Source organism: Chenopodium quinoa, unplaced genomic scaffold (genome assembly GCF_001683475.1).
Source record: "Chenopodium quinoa cultivar QQ74 unplaced genomic scaffold, ASM168347v1, whole genome shotgun sequence".
NCBI classification, from domain to species: domain Eukaryota; kingdom Viridiplantae; phylum Streptophyta; class Magnoliopsida; order Caryophyllales; family Amaranthaceae; genus Chenopodium; species Chenopodium quinoa.
This window is the reverse complement of record NW_018742484.1, coordinates 3,313,454-3,334,210: the sequence shown is the minus strand read 5'-3', so window position 1 is coordinate 3,334,210 and position 20,757 is coordinate 3,313,454. Positions and strand designations below refer to the sequence as shown.

The window sequence follows — 20,757 nt, the reverse complement described above, 5'->3', positions numbered from 1 at the left end:
GAAAATATTTCAAATTAAAATCGAAATTTAATTCAATCCGAATCGAATAAAAAATACGGATCGTATACGAATTTTAAATCAAATCGAATCGAATTGAAATATTTTGAAAATTCAGTTTTTCGGATTGACATTATTTGAAACTAAAAAAATCCAAAATATATTACAATAGGTTTTGGCTTGTATTTTTAAGATAAGTGTATTTATGATAGGAAAAATTGGTCGCAACAACACTAACTATGATAAAGATGCGTGCAACATAACTTTTCAAGAGTTCGATCGACATAACAAACTATGTATATGGGTGCACGTAATAGAATAAATGACACCAACGAACAAAGTTTTTGTGTGAAAAGTGGAATCTTCATTATTTTTGATTTAGTTTCCTTTCCCTCTCCACTTGATTAAATACTAAATTGATAAATAAAAGAAAATAATCTGAAAACTATTCCACCAAATTTCATGATACATTAGTCACTTTCTAATACCAAATCCCACAAACGCTTCAAAATACTTAATTCAAACAACAATATTAGGATTAGATTTTACGATAGGTCAAATTGATTTTCTGGTGTTTGATGTGCAACACTTAAATTGTAGAGGTTGAGAGAAATAATATTTTTTGATTTATTATATCACATATATCATATGGTTTAGAAAAAAAAAAAAAAAAAATAGAAAACCACAATAATACCAAACGAAAACTTTTTCACACTATCAAATCGTTTCGATTACTTTGGAACACAGGGAGTAAATCGTTTCGATTACTTTGGAACACAGGGATTAATTGATATCATATACTCCGTAGGATAGTTAATGGTTAGTTACATTGATATCTTAACTAATGTTTGACACTTTTCCTCAAAAACAAAGAAAGTTGAAGGAGAGTTTCGCAGACAGAAAACCTAAAACAATGAGTAGAGATCAAAAGATCACTACTGAACAAGTCATTTCCAAGCTCAAAGATGATGGCGATTTCGACCGTCTTCGCTTCAAAATCGTCCGTCAACTCAAACAAAACGTACTCTTTCTCTCTCTTCTCGTATTGCAGTTCTAAGAAAATCAAAAGCTTTTATTGTTATTATTATTTTAATTGTTCTTATTTGTGATTTGAGTTTTTGTTTGATATACTATTTAATATAATAGCAAATTAAAATTTCGTTATCTTATCATATGCACATTGAATAGTTTCTTGGAATTTGTGGCAATGAAATTGTGGGTGTCAATGCTGAAATTTTTTAGTGTGAAAATTATCTATATTTACTCCAATTTTCTATTATTGGTTGAATTTTGGAGGGAAAAAGAGTAGCAAGAATTTATTTTGGTGATATATACTCACTAATTATGTTGGGTTTTATCTATTTATAACAAATTTGTTTAAAGTTGGACTTTAATTGTGTTTTAGTAATCGACTGTAATATTGATGAAATTTAGTACTTCCTTGAATTAAATTTAATTGCGTTTGAGGTGTTTGTTATGATAAAGCATTGAGAGTGGGGTGAATCAATGGGGTATCTTAACAAGAGGGAAGTTGTGAAGGTAAGTGGAAAGTGGACTGTTGTTTTGAATGTCGCCAGGCAATGAGGCATTTGTTTCCCGAGTCTAGAAAAATCTAGTCTCATAGGTTGTTTCCAAACTAGTTACAACCTTGTGTCGAATCAATTCGTTGAGAGGTGTAACTGACTTGGTGATTGTTGTTCATCTTTAGGAGAGTAATCAGTAATGTCGTTGTTGTTACATTGACTGACAAATGAGGAATTACTCTTTTCTTAAGTTTTATTGTTGGATGTTTTCTCCAGAGAAAACACTTTATGGCCATTCAATGCCAAAAATTTTGTGTTAGATTTGTTTGTGAATCGGGAAACATTACCTAGGGAATTTCATCAACATAACTGGCTCTAGATAATGGATCTTACCCTAGAATATTTTGCATATCAATTGCTATATTTGGGATTTAGCTAGAAAATCAGTGCTCAAGCAGGTCTGCTGAAAGACATACCCCCCTCACCTCCTTTTTTCTCTGTTCCCCTAATATTGCAACAAGGAGAGAGATAGAGAGAAATAAAGATAGGAACCCGCATGATGAGAAGAGAGATAGAGAGAAAGCATGTGCAAATATGGTAGTGTTGCTATATTTTTGAAACTTTCTAAGATGGTAACTGTTGGAAATAGAAGAAGTACTATAAAAGAGGAAAAAAATTAAGGCTGCAGTTTTGTATAACCTATTGTTACAGACAACAAGGTTGTATAGGCGACTTTCTCTTATTTAAAAGCAAAGTTTGACAAGTGTTCTAGTGACTTCTCATCATCAGAAATATATACATCTGAATGTCTGATTCACCAATACTTGCAGAACCCTGGACATTCTGGTATAAAGAATAAGTTAATGGGTTCATTTATCTGCCTGAACCTGAAGTATGAGACAAGACACTAGGTTTTGTGATTAATACCCTGCTTGTGTTAAAGAGTACATTTACCTTTGTATCTTTCATCTAATTAACCTATTTGGGTAGAAGAGTTAATTGAGTTGTCCGTAGTCATGATTGGTTCATTGACCTTTCACTTGCTAACCTACTAGCAGTGGCTTAAGTGTTTCTCGACTACAACATTTGTTAATGGTGGGTGGATATTTGAGTTGTCAAGGATGAATTCAGCTGATTCTTTCTTTCCAAACCTGTTTGATAGTGGCCTACAAGTTGAATCAATGCATTTTATTGTTTTGAATTCAATATATGTTGAGAGTGAGTTCATTAGATATATAGCAAATATTGACCCTGATCTCCTACATTTGCGTTGAAATAATTACAATAACCTTAACTTGGTTGCCGTGATGCTACACTAAGGGTGTACTTTGTTCACCTGATTTTCACTTATCAGAACTTATCTTATCTTATGTGAAATTATTTGCACTTATTAGACCTTATAAAAACTTAATTTAATTGTAATTTGAACTTGGGTAACCCTAGTTAGAACTTATTTTTCCTGAACTTATCTTATCTAAACTTATGACACCTAATTAGTGAAATTAAGCTAAATTAAGCTGAACATAATAGGGCCTTATACTGAAATATTTTATGTTCCGACCACAAAAGAGGATCACTGAAAGTAGGAAATTACTACTGAGTACTCCATATCATTTAATGGAAAAAGGAGATAAATATGGCTTAAATATGTTGTTAATCTCTTGATTTGCATTGATTTTGTCATTTTAGGAAAATTGCACTTTGCACTTATTATTTTATTCATGTTAGTCTATAATTCAAAGCACATGTCAGTCCAGCTTAGTTATAAATCTTTGTGGCTTTGACATGCTTAGTCCATCTTAGTTATAAATCTTTGAGGCTTTGACAATGTGGTGGATGTCAAATAATTCTTATGCTATATATGCCTTTTGTCTTTTGAAGATAGTTTACTTTGGGAATATGAACAACTTATGCTTTTGAAGGCAAGTCCTCTCACTTTATAGTAATCATTAATTGCAATAGTTTGTTTACATGCTTGCCAACTAGCGTCTCTTGACTTTGGCCATTGATTTTTTTTATTCTTTAAGTGAAGTTATTAAAAGTAGTGTATAAAAAGATGCGCCTAGGCCTAATTGATTAGGGTAGAACACCTTTTTTGCTCTAGGCAAGGTGCATCAAAGAGTCACTTCCAAGAGGTGTACCAAAGTGCGCGCCTAGCAAGTGCTTTATCGCCTCATTGCGCCTTGAGCTTTTTTTATACATTAGTTAAAAGTTGATCTTTGAAAATATGTATTGAGAATTTGAGATGAATGTGGTAAGATCCCATATGGTTTTTCTTGCGTATAAATCTCAAAGATGGTCAAAGTGGAAATTATATTTGTTAAGGTCAAACTATTGCAACTAAAAAAATAAATAATTTCTTTATAATTTGAATGTTTTGTTTTTTAAAGATCATCACATCTACCACAATATCTTATTTCATTAACTATCTTTATAGTTAATAGCCTTAATGCTGTCAGCTTCATGCAGGATTCTACATTTCTTGTGATATTCAAAGAATTGCTTACAAGCTCGTTTTTATATCTAAGAATCTATCTTTGCTATATTTTCTTATTCTGAGCTTTTCTGGCTGCTGTAGGAGGATTTGCGTAACAATATTATTTCAGTGGTTAAGCAGTCCACTGCACTTAATCGTCCTGGTGCAGAAAATATGCAAGCCAGGAAACTTTGTGACGCAATTTATGAAGAAATTCGGTGAGTTTTAACATCCTCTGTGCTATATGTGAATTGTGATGTAAGCATTGTTTTAGTTGAATTAACTTATTCATCTTGATAATGAAAAATCTTGCTCTCTAGGTAATTCAGCCTAGTCCTGCACATGCGAAGTAAGTTGGTGGTTTTGTGCATCACATATTCACATATATATGGTGTAGCTACTTTCTAATTAATATATACTCTCACATCTGTGGACAGGACTATGGTCTTTTCAACTTGGAAACAAGAAACAGAGTAACAAAATATTATATTTAGTCAAATGAATGTAAGCTTAGCAAAATAAGTTGAGTTCAACATAACTAAGTTCAGACAAGCTCTGCTGAAAATAAATTTGATTTAACAAAGAAAAGTTCAGTTCTGCAAATTTAAGTCTGATTGGGCAAAAGATTAACAGGTTCAGATCTACAAAATATAGTTAATTCAGTATAAATAAGTTGAAAGTAGCCTAGTGCATAGACACTGTGCTCTGCCATTCTTGTTTTGGCTGTATGTTTATGAAAAAACCTACAGCACGAAGCAAATTCTTCAATAGGTTGTTTTTACTAACCTTGATAATGTAAGGCTTGCAGATTTGATTAATCTCTTGTGCTGAGTGTTAAGCTTTGTGTTGCCAGAGATTACATTGCAGTTCATTGACTTCTTTACTTAGAGATTAGGTGCTGCAGTTTGTTAAGACTTTGGTTGCTTATCATGATTGGCTCATTTCTATGTTTCTAGCACAGCTTTTTACTGCCCTAAAAAATTTCATATTTCATGTCTTCTAGCTGTAGAACTCTGACATTCCATTTTATGTAGGCAGAGGTGATGGTTAATTGGTTGTGTTGCATCTTTGATACAGTGAAAAGGCGATGAATCAAATTTCAGATGGCTTATGGGAGATTATTCGATCAGGTGATGACATGAAAACTGAAATAAAAGAAACAGTTCACTCAGTCTATGATAAACTACTGAATCCTGAGCGGAAAGCGATTGATTCAACGTCTTCCTCAGGTCAAGTGCCAGTTGGTAGAGGAACTGAGTTTAATGGTCATGTCATTGTTTCTGGGGAAAGCAATGGTATAATGTCTAATGGAGAGCATAAAGAAGCCTCAGGTTTCTCTTTGCATAATAATACTGCCACAAACAATCATGATTCAAAACCCGAGACACAGCAGCCTCATCCTGGTAATAATAGTTTCACTGAACAGGGTATAGAACCTCATTGGCTCAATGGTCCATTGCAGTCCAAAAAAGGTGATTCCAGTTCACCTCCTGGCTATTCCTCATCAGGAAAGCGCAAGCGAACTTCCGATGCCCATGCCCATGCCGATGCAGATGCAGATGAAGACCCTGATATTCCACCAGGTTTTGGTTAACCAGCCTCACTAATTATAGAGATGAAGCATGATTAGCCTTTTAACCACGAACACTTTTGTACTTTCTTTCTTTTTTTAGGGTAAGGAGGACTCTAACTAGATTTCAATTCTCAAAGTTTAGTTTTTATTTATTTTTATTTTTTTTAACCATTGTTCGCGGGCCAGACACTTATAAATGAAGGGGAAGGTTAAGAGATTCTTTCCTTCAAGTACCTACAGTCAGGAGAATTTAACCTTGTAATCTCGGTTACAAGGTGAATTCCTAACTAACTACACCGAGCCATCTTGGTACAAATACTTTTGTAGTCACTAATTCTTTTCAGAGTATTGTTAACTTGTCAAGTGCTATCGGTAGAATTATCCAAGTATATAAATTGTAATTGTTTCAGTCACACGTTTTATAACAATTTATTTGTTAATGTTGATGAAAAGTTTGTTTCTGTACCAGGATAAGTTCTTTATATTCTGAAACAAATATTATGTCTTTATTTTATTATTCAATTTGCACTATTCTGCACACATTTATCTTATTGTTAATACTTTTCCAGCTAATTTTCCTTCGCAAAAATCTTTTTTTTTTTTTTTTTTGAAGAATTGCAAAAATGATTGTATTACCTCTTAAGTAGGGGATTAGCAAACAATTGATTTTCAACAAATGAATCTTAGCAAGCTGTATACATCAAAAGATTTTCTTAATGTCAAGTTGATAAAATCATGAATCTAAATGTAAAGTTTTATAAGTGCTAACATTTTTACTATCTTCCCTTTTGATCAAAACCTGACTATGAAGGAATGATGCAATACAAGTAGCTTTTTTAACATCACAATTAAGCAAATTTGGCACAAAAGCAACATTCATAAAAGACACTTCAAGATCCTATCCCAAGGAAGAGGTGTCAATTCGGATTTCTAAGTTGAGTTGAGTCAAATCGGGTTTTATCTTAAAGGTGATTCATGCTATATTTTTGTTCATACAAGTTAAAATATGAATCGGAGTTCTTTTGGGTTCAAATCACGTTAGTCGGGGGACATCTCTAGTACACTGTACACCGGTACCTTAACCCGATAGACCCTTTTAATACAGTGAGTGCCTTAAAAAGACAGAAAAAAGACCAAAAAATGACGATTCTGAGGTCAATAGTCACAACAACAACCGCCATAGCAGCTACAGCTCTGCCTGCTGCGTACGTCGCATCTTCTCTCTCCTCTTCATCTTCTTCACCATCTTCATCTTCTTCTCCCTTCTCGAAGTCTCTGGACTTCCGCTTTCTCTCTCCTCAATCACCTTCGACTTCGGGGGTTGCTGCTAGATTCGGCCTTATCAAGAGTTTCAGCTCTCCGCCTTCTGCTGTTCAAATGGAGAATCCTAAGTCTTCTTCTCATGTTCGTCTCTTTCTCTCTCTCGCTATCTCTCTCTAAGTTGAAGATGTTATGCTGATTGATTGTCATTGATTTTGCAGGAAGATTTGAAGTTGCCTGACTTAATGGTGAGTTTTTTAATTGATTGTGGAATTGAGTAATTTTTGTACTGATTGAATTGGGGAATGATGTAATTGATTAATATGATACGATAATTTGAATTGGAGATTGATAAATTTTGTATAATTGATTCAAGTGGAGAATCAGAATGATGCTTCAATTAATACCAAGTTTAATGATTTATAATGATTGATTATTGAATTTGGGAATCGTTTATGCAAACTAAGGCGAAATTTCTGCTCTAAGAACTGAGAGAATGTTTGAAGTTGAATTTCTATGCTTAAATGTTAATTCTTTTAATTGAGAATTGGAGAAATGTGCAAGATTGTAATTATATGTGTTAAAGGACCAACTCAACCAAAAGCTTAAGCTGATGGTTGCAGGGTAAGCCATATTAACATGTGGTATTGAATCAAAGGGGAATCTGGATGATAGTGAATGTCAAAAAAGTTATCTGAAACGGCCAAACGGTTGCACTTCAGAAGACTATAATTCCTAGAGTTAATTTGTGCATTAAGCTTACATTATTATGTATATGCATCTTATTCTTGTCCATGTCACGAATATGATAACGACAAAAGGCATAGCACAGGAATGCTGCAGTTCAGGAGTGTATGGAGTTCTTTTATAGCAGTCGTTGTTTACCATGCAGGTGGTGGCGGCAGTATCTATGATTTATACTCTAGGTTTATCTTTCGGATGGTTTATCTTTTAGCAATAATCCTTGTTAATGATTTTAGGTACTTGTCTATGTTCTATGATTTTAGGCGATGTAGATCTAATTGCAGAAACACTAACAATACGCTTATGCCCTATTGGAAGAAGATATATTTTTTCATTTGTAGGAAACCCCTCCCCGTATACCATTTTGTCTGTTGCCTGATGCATTTTGTTGCTTTTACTACCTTAATGTTGCTTCAGCTTGAACTACAACAACTACTTTTTTTTTTCTTTTTTATTACTTGAGAAGATGATCGTTTCTTTGCTTTTGAACAGACAGAATTTATGGTGGATATGAAGTGTGAAGGTTGTGTTAGTGCTGTCAAGAGTAAACTAGAGACTCTAGATGGTATTTGCTAATGACTTGAATCACTAGCACATCTGTAACGTGTTGAATTCTTGTTTTCATTTGTTTTATGTATATTTTTGTTTGCTTTACTTCACTAGGAGTTAAGAGTGTTGAAGTGGACTTGAGCAATCAAGTTGTTAGGATTCTTGGTTCTTCACCTGTGGTATCTATGGAAAATGCTTTGGAGCAAACTGGACGTAAAGCACGATTGATTGGTCAAGGAGTACCTGAAGGTTGGTTACTTGAAAAATCTTTGGTTCATAACTATTTTTAATTTGTTATTGGGTGATTTCTCGCCCGATAAAGTGCTGTACCATTTGAATGATGTTTGAAGGGAAGTGACATTATTTTGTGTCAATTGAATAATTCCTTACTATGACTGGCTTTTCATGGTTTATATGTTTATCTGTCATGGTTTCCTTACTGTTATACTATATTGTTCTTCATGTCTTCAATGTGCTGGACTCAATTGTGGTACAGGGCACCATGTATTATATAAAGCTTGTTAGGGTGATTGTTTTCTCTCAAAGTCGCATGGTTGAATTTGTTTCGTGCCAACTGAACTTAGTAAATTGAAGTAATGGGTCAAAGTTCATGGATTCTCTGCAAACTTAGTGTCTGGTCAATGTGGCTGCAATCTTTATTGTATTTTTTGGAGGGGGAGTTATTGGTGATTGTGATTTCTTGAAGTACACAGATGAGAGTAGCTTGAACCAAACACATTTGAGTGAAACTCCTTCAATTTTGAATCATTTGTAATATAGTTTGACACCTGCCATCATGATCTTCCCGCTTGTGTCTCGGCCAGTTTAGATTGTAACCTAAAGCTTTTGGGAAACAGCTAGATTTTATTTTGTTTTTATTATATTTTTTGTAGATTTACTGGAGGTTGCCTACATTCATTAGGGGAGCTATGCTGGTCCATCAGTTACAATTATTCATTACTTCATTAGGGAAGCTAATTTGGGGTATGTTTTGTGAAATTTAATCACAACTTCTCACTTCGATGTAGGTTTAACTAATGGGGGTAGCCCTTGAGCTATAGGCTTTGATCATAATGTTTCTAATATCCTGCAACTATGCTGGTGCCATGAGCTATAGTTAGTCATGTTTATGGCTTCCCTTGGTTGTAGTAAATGCCTCCAGGCATGAGTAAGTCGACTTATCTTCATATAATTTCTTAGTTTGTGGTGAGGAAGAAAAAATTTAGGTGGAGTGCAATTTATTGGCTAACTGGAAGATTTTAAGGCTCTCCAATTTTTTCAGATGTCAATGAAGATGATAGGGAATGAGGATGTTTTTAGAGCATGGAACATCTCAAGGGAGGTATCAGATATCAATATCTTATGAAGGTTGTAATTCTCTAGACTTAGATTATTGGAACATCCCATGAGATTCCTTCTAAATTGATTGGAAAAGGTCATTTAGTCTGTAGCAAGGCATACTATCTATTTTTTTTCTTTTTACCACGAATCAGTGATTACATTATTTCATGGCATTGTGTGTGTGTGTGTGTGTGTGTGTTTTGGGGGGTGAGGGGGTGGGTGGGTGGGTGGGAATTTACATGTAATACGTTAGATGTTTATACCCTGCAAGTTGCAACTACTTGAGTGTCACTGTATGTAATTTTGTACTGTTGCATTATTTATAGGGATGCTGACCTTGTGTCATTGAAAGCAGATTTCCTTGTGTCTGCGGCAGTTGCCGAGTTTAAAGGTCCAGATATTTTCGGTGTGGTTCGCTTTGCCCAGACACACATGGAGTTGGCCAGAATCGAGGCCAATATCAGTGGGTTGCCACCTGGGAAACATGGCTGGTCTATAAATGAGTTTGGTGATCTGACTAAAGGTCCAGTCAGCACGGGGAAAGTGTACAATCCACCAATCCAAGGAAGTGAAAGTGAGGTATTGTGGTCAATTCATTTTCTTGCATGTACACAAGTTATCGACGTGCATATTCTTACATGTATAAAAGGGAGGACATTATGTCGGTTTTTGGGGGGGAGGTACCTTCTTTAAAGCTGGGTTCAAATGCAACAAAACGAACCTTAGTACCTTAAACATCCTAATATTGGCGAGGTTTGCTGAGGGTCAGGTGTAGGTGGCCTTTATAAATGATAGTAAGGAAATAATAGTAAAAACTGTGGTCCATGGAAACATTAAATAGAAAAATTCCGTGTACATAGAGTTTGTAGCTGATTTTTATTTATATTGTGAAATGACGGGTGTGTAATTTTCTCCAGCCACTGGGTGACCTGGGAACATTAGAAGTTGATGAGAAAGGCGAAGCTTATTATTCAGGAATCAAGAAGATGCTGAGGGTTGTTGATTTAATTGGACGGTCCATTGTCTTGTACGCATCCGAGGATAAGTCTGATCCTGGCCTTACAGCTGCAGTGATTGCTAGGAGTGCGGGAGTAGGTGAGAACTATAAGAAGCTTTGTACATGCGATGGAACCACGATCTGGGAAGCAAAGCCTGATATTGTCACTAGCAAAGTCTGATTGCATCATTAAACCATACAACTTGTACAGATGTATGGGCTTTTTTCAGCTACTTACCAATTACAGGTCCTCACATATGGATTGTTGTACTACTACCTCCATCTTGATATAGTTGTTACACTTTTCGTTAAAATTATATCGACAACTATTTCCATGAGGGAGTTGTACCTAAGAACATCATATGTATTGAGGAAATACCGAAATAATACAATCATTGTATACTATTGTCAATTCCAAATATTTTGGAGGTCTTTGAAAGAGATTTGATTGCGTCTATTTGTCTCCGCACTATCTCACCTGACACTTGAATAGAATCATAAGACATCCAACATGAAACATTTAAACCTATACTATTGAATTTGTTTTACAGCTGTAATGAAGTTTATAGCTATATTTAACATTAAACCATTAGAGATAAGTACACGAGTGCATTATAACGAAGTCATTGTTGCATATCAATATATATCATATATCCTTGCTCGAGTATACAACATTTACATGACATTGGCATCACTGAGCGCATAGAACACAACCATTGACAAACGTTTTCATGACTGAACTTGTAATATCTTCACCAATATACAGATTCATACAGTAAATTTGAATAGAACAACATTATAATAGCTTGTTTGATACATAATACTTTGAACACATTTTCCTTTTAAAAAAAAACATCTTTAATAAGTAAACAGGGTCGTGAAATAACAATGCTTTTTATATTCGTTGTTTTATATTTGTACTCTGAAGTCTTAATTCTTTTGACTAATTTTCATTTTAGCTTAATTTAACTTAAATTCATCCTTTAAAAAGATAATTAACTTAAGTTCACTTCAATTTAGCTTAATTAACTTAAGTTCACTTCAATTTAGCTCAATTCAACCGGAAAACGTAAAAAAAAAAGAAAAAAAAAAAATTCATACACGTGGTAGAAAGTTTTTTTTTTTTTAAAAAAAAAAATACGAGTACAACATACCAGTACAAAAAAGCTCCAGAACTAAAAAGAGGTTAGAAGTGCGCCGTTTTTATGAAGCAGAAGAGGAGTTCTTCCTCTGCCATAATCTAGAACTACAACTCCAGAACTTCCTACACTACCTCACTTTCCTTCTTCTCGCACTCTCAAGAACCCTAGAAAAACCCCTCTTTAATTTCCCAATTCAATCAACTTCTAACTTCTCAAAAGTCCCAAAATGGAAGGCACTAAAGACCAAACCCCCGACGTCCGATCATTCGTCGAAGCTGTTTACGCCGATGACGACGTTCCAATCTACGAAATCGAAAGCCTTTGTATGCGTTGCCGCGAAAACGTATCTACCCTTTTCTCTCTCCATTGATTTCACCTACTTTTTCTGCATTTTTATTTGATTTTTCAATTGAAATTAACTAATTAATTAATGTTGTTACAGGGTACTACAAGGTTAATGCTTACTCAAATTCCTCATTTTAGAAAGGTTTGCTTTAGTTTTTTAAATGTTAATTTTTATTGAATATTTGTCTTTCTTCTTTGCTAATTTTGAGTTTTGGGAGTGTGTACACTTTAGTATGTTATGATTTATGAATTCAAGGTTGATTTAATTTTGCGTTGCAGGTCTTATTGTCGGCTTTCGAGTGCCCGCATTGTAATGAGAGGTAATTTCAATTGTAAGCTTTAATTATTAAGTACCTCTGCAATATTAGGATTGTTGCTCTAGATGAGGGCCGAATTAGTTATCAAAATATGTCTTTTTATCTTGCATATCCTTTAGAATACAATAAAATATGATAATGTCCATATTGTTTATAATATGACTAATTTTGTACTCTGTATATGTTCAGTGCATATTGCGTATTACACGAGTAGTTCATTGATTCAAAAGTTGTTACATTGTCAATTTAACGGCAATGATTTACTGATATATTTTCCTTTTATTTCTTGGTATGAGATATGTTTCATTTATGTTGTGTGAGTGATCAGGAAGCTTCCAGTGCTCTATGATTCGGCTATATTGCTTGAACCTATTTGTCTTTAAATGTCCTTGATTAGTGTATGATATATGGTGAATTATCTATTGTTTGAGGTAAAGGGATGATGGACATTAGTATTTCTGATTGGCTTTTCAAGTGGAATTAGTGCAATAAGCTGTCGATTGATTTTGGAAGGGATTGTTACTGTGAAGAAGTTTTCGTACTCTGTATTATTTGAGAGAAGATTCAAATTTAAAGTTTCTTTCTGGTAGAAATATGCTGTTAAAAGAAACATAAGAAAATTTGTCATCTTGCTCTCTTACTGGCAGGAATAATGAAGTTCAATTTGCGGGTGAGCTACAGCCACGAGGATGTTCTTACACTCTAAAGTTTCCTGCTGGAGACTCAGAGGTCCATATTCAACTTGTTATTACATGTGTTACATTGCTGTTGCTTACTTGTAACTTCTCAAAGTTTCATTACTTGGAATTCTGTCGATATTAATATGCTTAATAAGTTAGACTCACAGTTACTGATTGCAGATGCTCAATCGACAAGTTGTCAAATCCGAATCTGCAACCATAAAGGTACTTTCTATTTTAGGTTTGCATAACTTTTTCAAACTGCCACTCTAGCCTTGTTGCAGAGTAACAAAGTATTTACTGCTCTTAGCGTGCTTCCTTTCCTTTTAGGCTGTAATGGATATTTTCCTTGCCTTTTGTTTGATGTTTGCATTGTTATTACTTGACTAGGTGGCTATCCCCATGTTAAGTGCATTGTTTTATGGGTTTTATTTATTTTATTATTAATTTTATTTATTCAATTGGCTATCACCAATTGCTATTGATATCTATGTTCTGCTCTCTTCAACTAAAATTCAGTGTTCATGTTTGAATATATTAAGATTTTTTCATGTCTGATCCAATCTCCTGTTCTAATTAAACCTCGACCTTAATTTTACTCTGATGTATTAGGAAAAAAAACTATCATGTGGGATCTTGTTAGATTTGTCTCAATGTGTATTTTACAAACAACTAATTTAAATAATCTTTATGGATGCGCTACAAAAGATATCTAGTAATAAGAAAATGCAAATAAGAATTCTAGTTTGATTCTAATGTTAATAAGCAATAAGTATTTGAAGGTGAAGAGAGCATAGCCTTTTTTTTCTTCCCTTTTAGGATCATTCTTTTGTACAGTTGCTTTATCTGCCTTTGGTGGGGATTGTAATGAAATTTTATTCTTTACGGGCTTCATAACCTAGTGATCATCTGATCAAAGTCCCTCAGGTGCTAATTGAGCAAGCAACTCGTGAGCAGCTCGAACTCAACTCGATCGAAGCTCGGTCAAAACTTGACTCAAGTTAGCTCATGCTCGCTCGAATCAGCTCGAAACTTGATATATGTACAAGAAATTCGATATTTTTCTATTATTCTATCTATAAAAACAAAAAATTTACCTTGACACTTAATAAATTTAAATTAATACACTTTAGTAGGAAATATTTATATTGAGAGAAGAAAATATAATCAACAAATGTTTGAAATTTAAGAGACTTAAACCTTTAAATGAGCAGCTCGTGATCGACTCGGCTCGACTCGAAACTTAACGAGCACGAGTCTAGCAACCCTTTGCTCATGATCGACTCGCTCGATTAGCACCCCACTCCTAATGGAGTTTCCCTTAAGGCCTACCTATAGGGAGTGGGGCCATTATTATTTGAAAAGTATGTGTGTGGCTTATATCTTGGCGCTTTGTAAATGTTTATGAAATGAGATATGATGTGTACTTAATAGATGGCAGAGGCTATATAAGATTCCTGGTTGTCTGGTCAGATGCATGCATAGTTGCACCAAAGATTGTGTTCAACATTTTGACCAGCGTATTTGTGGAGTGCCAAATCAATCCTGCTATTTAACTTTGATTTGCAATCATGCCTCTTTCCCTTGACAGCATAAGAACAGGTCCACTCTTTCCTAACATGGAACTATTGATTTTTGCAGATTCCTGAGCTAGATTTTGAGATTCCTCCAGTGTCTCAGCGTGGGAGCTTGTCAACTGTAAGTCATGCTCTCTTCTGTGTAATTTGCTGGTCTACAGATTATTTGTTTGTGCAATGCCAACACTGCTTCACATGTGCTTTTGCCACAAAAAAAAAAAAAAAAAAAAAAAAAGGGTGGAGTCTTGGACTCTCAGATAGCCCATGTCACACATTATTTCGAGAAAGGCAACGGAATACGTAAATGAGGAAACATTCATGCTATTGGTTTGTATCTTTTAAGAAAGGCCAGATTGATGATTCATTTCGATAAGATCTGAGTTTGGTAGTTGCTTACTGCTTATTTTAAAAAAAATTATGAATATACCTTTTCATATATTTCTTTGGTCTAATCATATAGAATCTGGGCTGTAAAAACCTGGATATTTTCTCCCTGTTCATTTTTATTGTGATGGTGGGCTGTTTGTATTTACTGAAAACTCAACCTTTACGGTCTCATTATAGGTTTTAATAACTGCTGAAAGTACTTGAGAAGGAATTCTTGTTTCTCCTTTTGAAGTTTCTTTGACTGCTGTCACTATATCTTTTTATTACCACTCAAGCTTTTCTGTACACCAATGTTTAGTTGTCTGTTTTAGGTAGAAGGGATTTTGACTCGAGCTGCAAGTGACCTGGAAGCTCTTCAAGAAGAACGAAGGGTGTGTTTGACTATGTGAAGCTTTACACAGTAATTAATAACTACGAAAATATATTGTGAAGATTTTTCTGAAATCTTTTCTTTTTGTAGAAAGAGGATCCTACAACTGCAGAAGCAATAGACCAATTTCTTTTGAAGTTGAGGGCTTGTGCAGCTGCAAATTCTTCCTTTACTTTTGTTCTGGATGATCCTGCAGGAAATAGTTTCATTGAGAATCCGTAAGTGACTTAAATTTGAATTATCCCCTCCCCTCGATATTTCATTGGATTCTTCATGCCTTTCCCTTCTCTCCCTTTCAATTGGCTTAATTTACAGGCAATTGTGTTGTCTATGCTGAAGAAATATAATTTCTTCTTTTTGGATTTTCATTTTCCTCTCTTTATCATTAAATGTATCTCCCCTCCTTTTCTTTCCCTAATTTAAATCTCTTCGGTTTATAGTTTGCCAATTTATCTTCTGTTGGTAGGCATTTTTCTTTGAATGCCATGTTATTTAACACTTTAGCCTAGTTGACTTTAGCTAATCTAATACAGGCATGCTCCATCTCCGGATCCATCGATGTCTCTCCACTTCTATGACCGAACTCCTGAGCAGCAAACTGCCCTTGGCTATCTTGCTGCCTCTTCTCAAGCAGGAGAACCTGATGAAGCAGTGGCAGGAACAGCAAACCATGCTTCTGATCATGTTGCTAGGGAACCACATGGGGCAGTTGGAGCTAGGGCTGGTCGCCGAGCTATCGCACAGGATAATACAGCTGAAATAGCTGATGCGATTTGCCGTTACACTGCACCAGAAGAGGTATCCACTTACCTAAAAAGCAGATAAAGAGAGAGAAAAAGTAAATCTGAATCTGTGCTCTAAGGCTCATCTTATGCTGTTTGACAGGTGATGACTTTCCCATCAACATGTGGAGCTTGTGCAACAAAATGCGAGACTAAAATGTTTGTTACCAGTATCCTGCTGCCAAAAACGTACAAAGTATATTTTATGTGTTTATGAGCCAGAACAATTTGTGGTTTTCTTCCTTTCTGTGTATTCGGTTTTTTTTTTTTTTTTTTTTGGCACGTTGAAGATTGATGTTAAAAAGTTTCACATATCCTAATGGATATAAAAAGATTGCTCTTACATGGAAGCACAAACAGGAATAGCTACCAGTTTAACTAATCAACTGTTACAGAATTGAAGTGTCTTCTTCCCTTGTTAAGTTGTTAACCTTTACAAAAGACAGATATTCCATACTTCAAAGAAGTAATTGTTATGGCATCAACTTGTGATGCTTGTGGTTACCGTAATTCTGAGGTTTGTCTAACTTGTTTCTCTATGAATTTACTTATATTCTAATTGTAGGTATCTTTTCTACCTAGGCTTTAACTGAAGCCCTAATAAAATTGTTTGTTGCAGTTGAAGCCTGGAGGTAGCATTTCTGATAAAGCTAGGCGGATCACAGTTTCTGTCAAGAATCTCAAAGATCTGAACCGTGATGTGATTAAGGTCTTTTTTCTTGTTGACACGATGTACACTCTTTTTTGGTTTTTACTAGCTGATTGCATGAATTCGGTTGTTAAGGTGCACAAAAAGCAGTCTTATGAGGATTTAGCAACCTCTGACTCTGTGCCTTTAGTATAAGTTTATAATCTCAAGTAGAAATTGAAGATATGCTTTTTCGTGCAAGCTCAAACTGTAGGTATTTTCGCTGTCTGTAATTAGAAATGAAGTGAAAAAGAGTATTGGAAAATCTATCTCAATAACGAGGCTAGCAATTTTGTTCTATTTTGAGTCTAATTTAATTGAGGAAATCAGGACCATGGTATTAAATCTCGGACGCATTGCGACCACATTTTTAAGGAATTCAAGCATTAAATAGCCTTTGTCTTATTTTATGCAATGGAATTCCACCTTTCTCGATCACTTTGCCAGCAACATTGGTGGGTTTCCTCTCCTAGTACAATTGTTTGTTGTTGTCCTTTCCTTCAACTTGTATTCACCTTACTGTAACTTGAGTGGAGTGCTGATGATATCTACATGTGCAATTCACATCTCCCTTGGTGATATAGGCTGATGGATTTTGATTATTTGATTATTATGTATATGCCTTCAGCAATGATCATGGTTGTAACCTTTCAGCTACTTTTCCCCCTTGCTTACCATCAGAGTTGTGGCCTGAATCAACAATCTTATCAAGTCAACTTTTTCTTGTCTAAAACTGTATCACTTGTTTCATGAGCATTCTAACAACTTTTTCCTCTCATTGACCTGTCAACAGTCGGATAGTGCCAGTGTTAAGATACCAGAAGTTGATCTGGAGCTTGGTTGTGGCACTATGGGAGGCATGGTCACAACTGTTGAAGGTTTGGTGACCAAAATTTGTGAAAGTGAGTGTTATTCTCTAGCTTTATTGATGGTCACCTGGTTTAGTGTGCATGTGTTTCACTCTCACATAAATTTTAAAACATTGAATCATGTTTGTACAGGTTTAGAGAGAGTGCATGGATTTACCTTTGGGGACAGTCTTGAGGAGGGTAGAAAAGAGAAATGGATAGATTTCAACGCAAGACTGAATAAGGTACGAAGGGTGTATAACTTATGACGTATGAGTACTTTAAACAATCCTGAAGTTATGATTGTTTCCTTAATATTACAGTGACGTTAGGTCTTTGTGCTATACTAACTGTAATGTATTGACCTTGTGCAGCTCTTGAGCCTGAAAGAACCCTGGACTTTAATCATTGATGATGCGCTGGCCAACTCCTTTGTTGCACCCGCTACTGATGATTTCGAGAATGATGATCAGTTGAAAAGTGAGTTCAGTAAATTCTGCTACGTTTCTTGTTAAAAGTGTTTTAATGATGCTTTTGGATGCAATTTTAATAAACTTTGAGTATCATTATGATACAATCTAGTCGAGACAAAGTATAATCGATAATAAGTGGGGTGTGTTAACAGTGTAGAAATTAAACTGGCATAAATTTTGAAAAAAATGCAGTATTGCCTCAAGATGTCTAGAATAAGTTTCCATCTTTCCTGAAAAATAGTTGTGTAATGGTTTATGATTATATCTCCTTATATGCAACTACTTTTTTTAAGTGATGTGAAAAATAGACTTGAAACGGCTGTGATGTGGGGTTTTTGTGTAAATCATGTCTTATTCTAATGGCCAAAGACAATGATTGGAACAATGTGACAGCTATATTTGGGTTGCTTGTGTTTAGCTGGGTGGCTTGTGTTTCCATTGAGCTTTGAAAGCATTAGGATACTTTTCTATAATGCTCTCTGTAGCTTAAATTTTATTTTGTTTTTGCAGTTGAGGATTATGAAAGAACTGTGGAGCAGAATGAGGAATTCGGACTCAATGATATGGATACTTCTTCAGCAGATGCTGCTTACGACGCAAACTAATATAATGAAACAAGCAACTTAAACCTGTGTCAAAAATCCCTGTTCGTTCAGCAGGGATATATTTTTGTTTGATTTGTAATTTAGTTTTTCTTTTCTTGTTTCTTTTTGGTAATCTATATCTGATGTTCTACTGCAATTTTCATATCACTAGGTCATGTAACATTATATTTTATCAATGTGATACAATTATTTTTTTTTTCATTTTGATCATTATCAATGTAATACAACATAGCAAAGAAAACTTTTTATTTTCTTTTCGCAAAGGTGTTAAGGAATTGTTTCTCTCTAATCTATTTTCAGATAGTTTTTTTTAGGGGAAAAAAAACCCAAAAATTCCTTTAAATAAATAAATATAAACTGTGTATCATACTTAGAGTTGTCAATTCGGGTAAACGGGTTAGGTTTGGGTCGGATAAGTGTGGGTCGGGTCAACTCGGGTCGGGTTAATGTCGTAACCTATGCGGGTTGGGTTGGGTCATGCTTGAGTCGGGTCATATATCTTATCGGGTTTGGGTTGAGTTTAGGTCAGGTCAATAACAGGTCGGGTTACATTCAGGTCGGGTGAATAATAGGTCGGGTTTAATTCGAGTTTTCACGGGTTAAAACGAGTCAGGGTCATTCTCGGGTTCGGTTCAAATCAATATTTTACGGGTTATAATTAGGTCAGGTCATTCTCAGGTTCGAGTCAGGTTCGGTTCAAGTCAATAATTTGCGGGTTATAATCAAGTCGGGTCATTTTCAAGTCGGGTCCTTCTCGAGTTCGAGTCGGGTTCAGTTCAAGTCAATAATTTGCGGGTTACAATCAGGTCGGGTCATTTCCAAGTCGGGTCATGTTCGGGTTTGAGTCTCAAATATTGGGTTAATTTGGGTTTCAGGTTGATTTCAGGTCGGGTCAAATCGGGTTCGGGTACATTTTTTGGGTCGGTTTGTTAACAGTTCATGTAATGACGTTCACGTTTAACCATTATCAATTTCTTCATTTATTGTAAGAGAAATAATTTCAGATAAGTTTAGATTCGAGCTAATTAGTTCAAATAAATTTATATAAGATATACATAATAAGTGACAACGTAACTATATAACTATACTTTGATCAATATTAATAAGGTGGTCTAAATTGAATTTAAGGTGAGTTGAAATCGGGTCAAGTCAATAATTAGAGCTGACAAAAACTGACACGACATGATAACACGACACGAACCGAACACGAAAAATACGGCCTATGTTAGTAACAAGGGTTTTCAACACGTTTAATTAAACGGGTCAACACGACATGACACGTTTAATTAAACAAGTTGGGTTAGTGTTGAGACTTTCAACACGAAATTAACACAACTCAACCCGCCTAATATAAAAACCCAATAATTTATGGAATTATTGATAAATCTATGGAACAAGACCTATATTTTTCAATTCAACACGACACGAACCGAACACGAAAAAAGTTGGTTAGTATTAAGGGCTTTCGACACGATTAACTAATTGGGTCAACACGACACAACACGTTTATTAAATGGGTCGGGTTAGTGTTGACCTTCCCCAACCTATTTAATTTTCGACACGAAAACAAACACGATATGACACAACACGACATGATTGTCAGGTCTGTCAATAACATGTTAGGTTGAATTCGAAATGGGTCTGGAACAATTCGGGTTGACTTTGGGTCGGGTCAATATCAAGTCGTGTTAATTTCAGGTCGGGTTAGTAATACATCGGGTTGAATTTCGGGTCGGGTTAGTAATAGGTCGGGTAAAATTCGGGTCGGGTTAGTAACAGGTCGGGTTAAACTCGGGTTTTGACGGGTTAAAACAGGTTTGGGTCAATCTCAGTTCAGGTCAATAATTTACGGGTTATATTCAGATCGGGTCATCTCCAGGTCAGTTTATGTTCGGGTCTCAAATACTCGGGTTAACTCGGGTCTAGGGTTGGTTTCAGGTTGGGCCGTATCGGGTTCGGGTCACCATTTTTTTTAGGTTCAAACAGGTCGATTAATAATCGGGTTCGAGTCGGTATTTCGGGTCGGGTCAGCTTTTGATAGCTCTAATCATACTTTTGCTTTCACACTTGAAATGGTCTTCAT

At 35.2% G+C, this 20,757-nt stretch overlaps 3 protein-coding genes across 3 annotated transcripts; all 3 read left to right on the top strand.

Moving 5' to 3' along the window:
* Window positions 1-671: 671 nt before the first annotated feature.
* Window positions 672-6,037, top strand: LOC110719413. Its single transcript, XM_021898348.1, has 3 exons — window positions 672-1,018; window positions 4,099-4,214; window positions 5,074-6,037. The coding sequence occupies exons 1-3, from the start codon at window positions 842-844 to the stop codon at window positions 5,588-5,590; spliced, it is 810 nt and encodes a 269-aa protein (XP_021754040.1). The 5' UTR covers window positions 672-841; the 3' UTR covers window positions 5,591-6,037.
* A 611-nt stretch (window positions 6,038-6,648) lies between these two features.
* LOC110719412 (copper chaperone for superoxide dismutase, chloroplastic/cytosolic-like) lies at window positions 6,649-10,917 on the top strand. The gene is made up of 6 exons (XM_021898347.1): window positions 6,649-6,973; window positions 7,051-7,077; window positions 8,066-8,138; window positions 8,237-8,371; window positions 9,819-10,042; window positions 10,381-10,917. The coding sequence occupies exons 1-6, from the start codon at window positions 6,710-6,712 to the stop codon at window positions 10,639-10,641; spliced, it is 984 nt and encodes a 327-aa protein (XP_021754039.1). The 5' UTR covers window positions 6,649-6,709; the 3' UTR covers window positions 10,642-10,917.
* A 703-nt stretch (window positions 10,918-11,620) lies between these two features.
* Window positions 11,621-18,931, top strand: LOC110719411 (zinc finger protein ZPR1-like). The gene is made up of 16 exons (XM_021898346.1): window positions 11,621-11,945; window positions 12,045-12,089; window positions 12,227-12,267; window positions 12,912-12,993; window positions 13,125-13,169; window positions 14,586-14,642; window positions 15,220-15,279; window positions 15,369-15,496; window positions 15,812-16,076; window positions 16,164-16,230; window positions 16,507-16,577; window positions 16,680-16,769; window positions 17,542-17,650; window positions 17,750-17,841; window positions 17,971-18,076; window positions 18,580-18,931. The coding sequence occupies exons 1-16, from the start codon at window positions 11,829-11,831 to the stop codon at window positions 18,672-18,674; spliced, it is 1,470 nt and encodes a 489-aa protein (XP_021754038.1). The 5' UTR covers window positions 11,621-11,828; the 3' UTR covers window positions 18,675-18,931.
* Window positions 18,932-20,757: the final 1,826 nt, after the last annotated feature.

What these genes read in the sequence shown, in the direction of transcription:
- LOC110719412 (XM_021898347.1), top strand. Translation starts at nt 6,710, where the DNA reads ATGACGATTCTGAGGTCAATAGTCACAACAACAACCGCCATAGCAGCT. An exon ending in TGAAGTTGCCTGACTTAATG is followed by an intron (nt 7,078 to 8,065) that starts GTGAGTTTTTTA and finishes GCTTTTGAACAG; the next exon opens with ACAGAATTTATGGTGGATAT. An exon ending in TAAACTAGAGACTCTAGATG is followed by an intron (nt 8,139 to 8,236) that starts GTATTTGCTAAT and finishes TTACTTCACTAG; the next exon opens with GAGTTAAGAGTGTTGAAGTG.
- LOC110719411 (XM_021898346.1), top strand. Translation starts at nt 11,829, where the DNA reads ATGGAAGGCACTAAAGACCAAACCCCCGACGTCCGATCATTCGTCGAA. An exon ending in GACTAAAATGTTTGTTACCA is followed by an intron (nt 16,231 to 16,506) that starts GTATCCTGCTGC and finishes TACAAAAGACAG; the next exon opens with ATATTCCATACTTCAAAGAA. An exon ending in TCAACGCAAGACTGAATAAG is followed by an intron (nt 17,842 to 17,970) that starts GTACGAAGGGTG and finishes GACCTTGTGCAG; the next exon opens with CTCTTGAGCCTGAAAGAACC.
- LOC110719413 (XM_021898348.1), top strand. Translation starts at nt 842, where the DNA reads ATGTTTGACACTTTTCCTCAAAAACAAAGAAAGTTGAAGGAGAGTTTC. An exon ending in TCCGTCAACTCAAACAAAAC is followed by an intron (nt 1,019 to 4,098) that starts GTACTCTTTCTC and finishes TGGCTGCTGTAG; the next exon opens with GAGGATTTGCGTAACAATAT. An exon ending in GCAATTTATGAAGAAATTCG is followed by an intron (nt 4,215 to 5,073) that starts GTGAGTTTTAAC and finishes TCTTTGATACAG; the next exon opens with TGAAAAGGCGATGAATCAAA.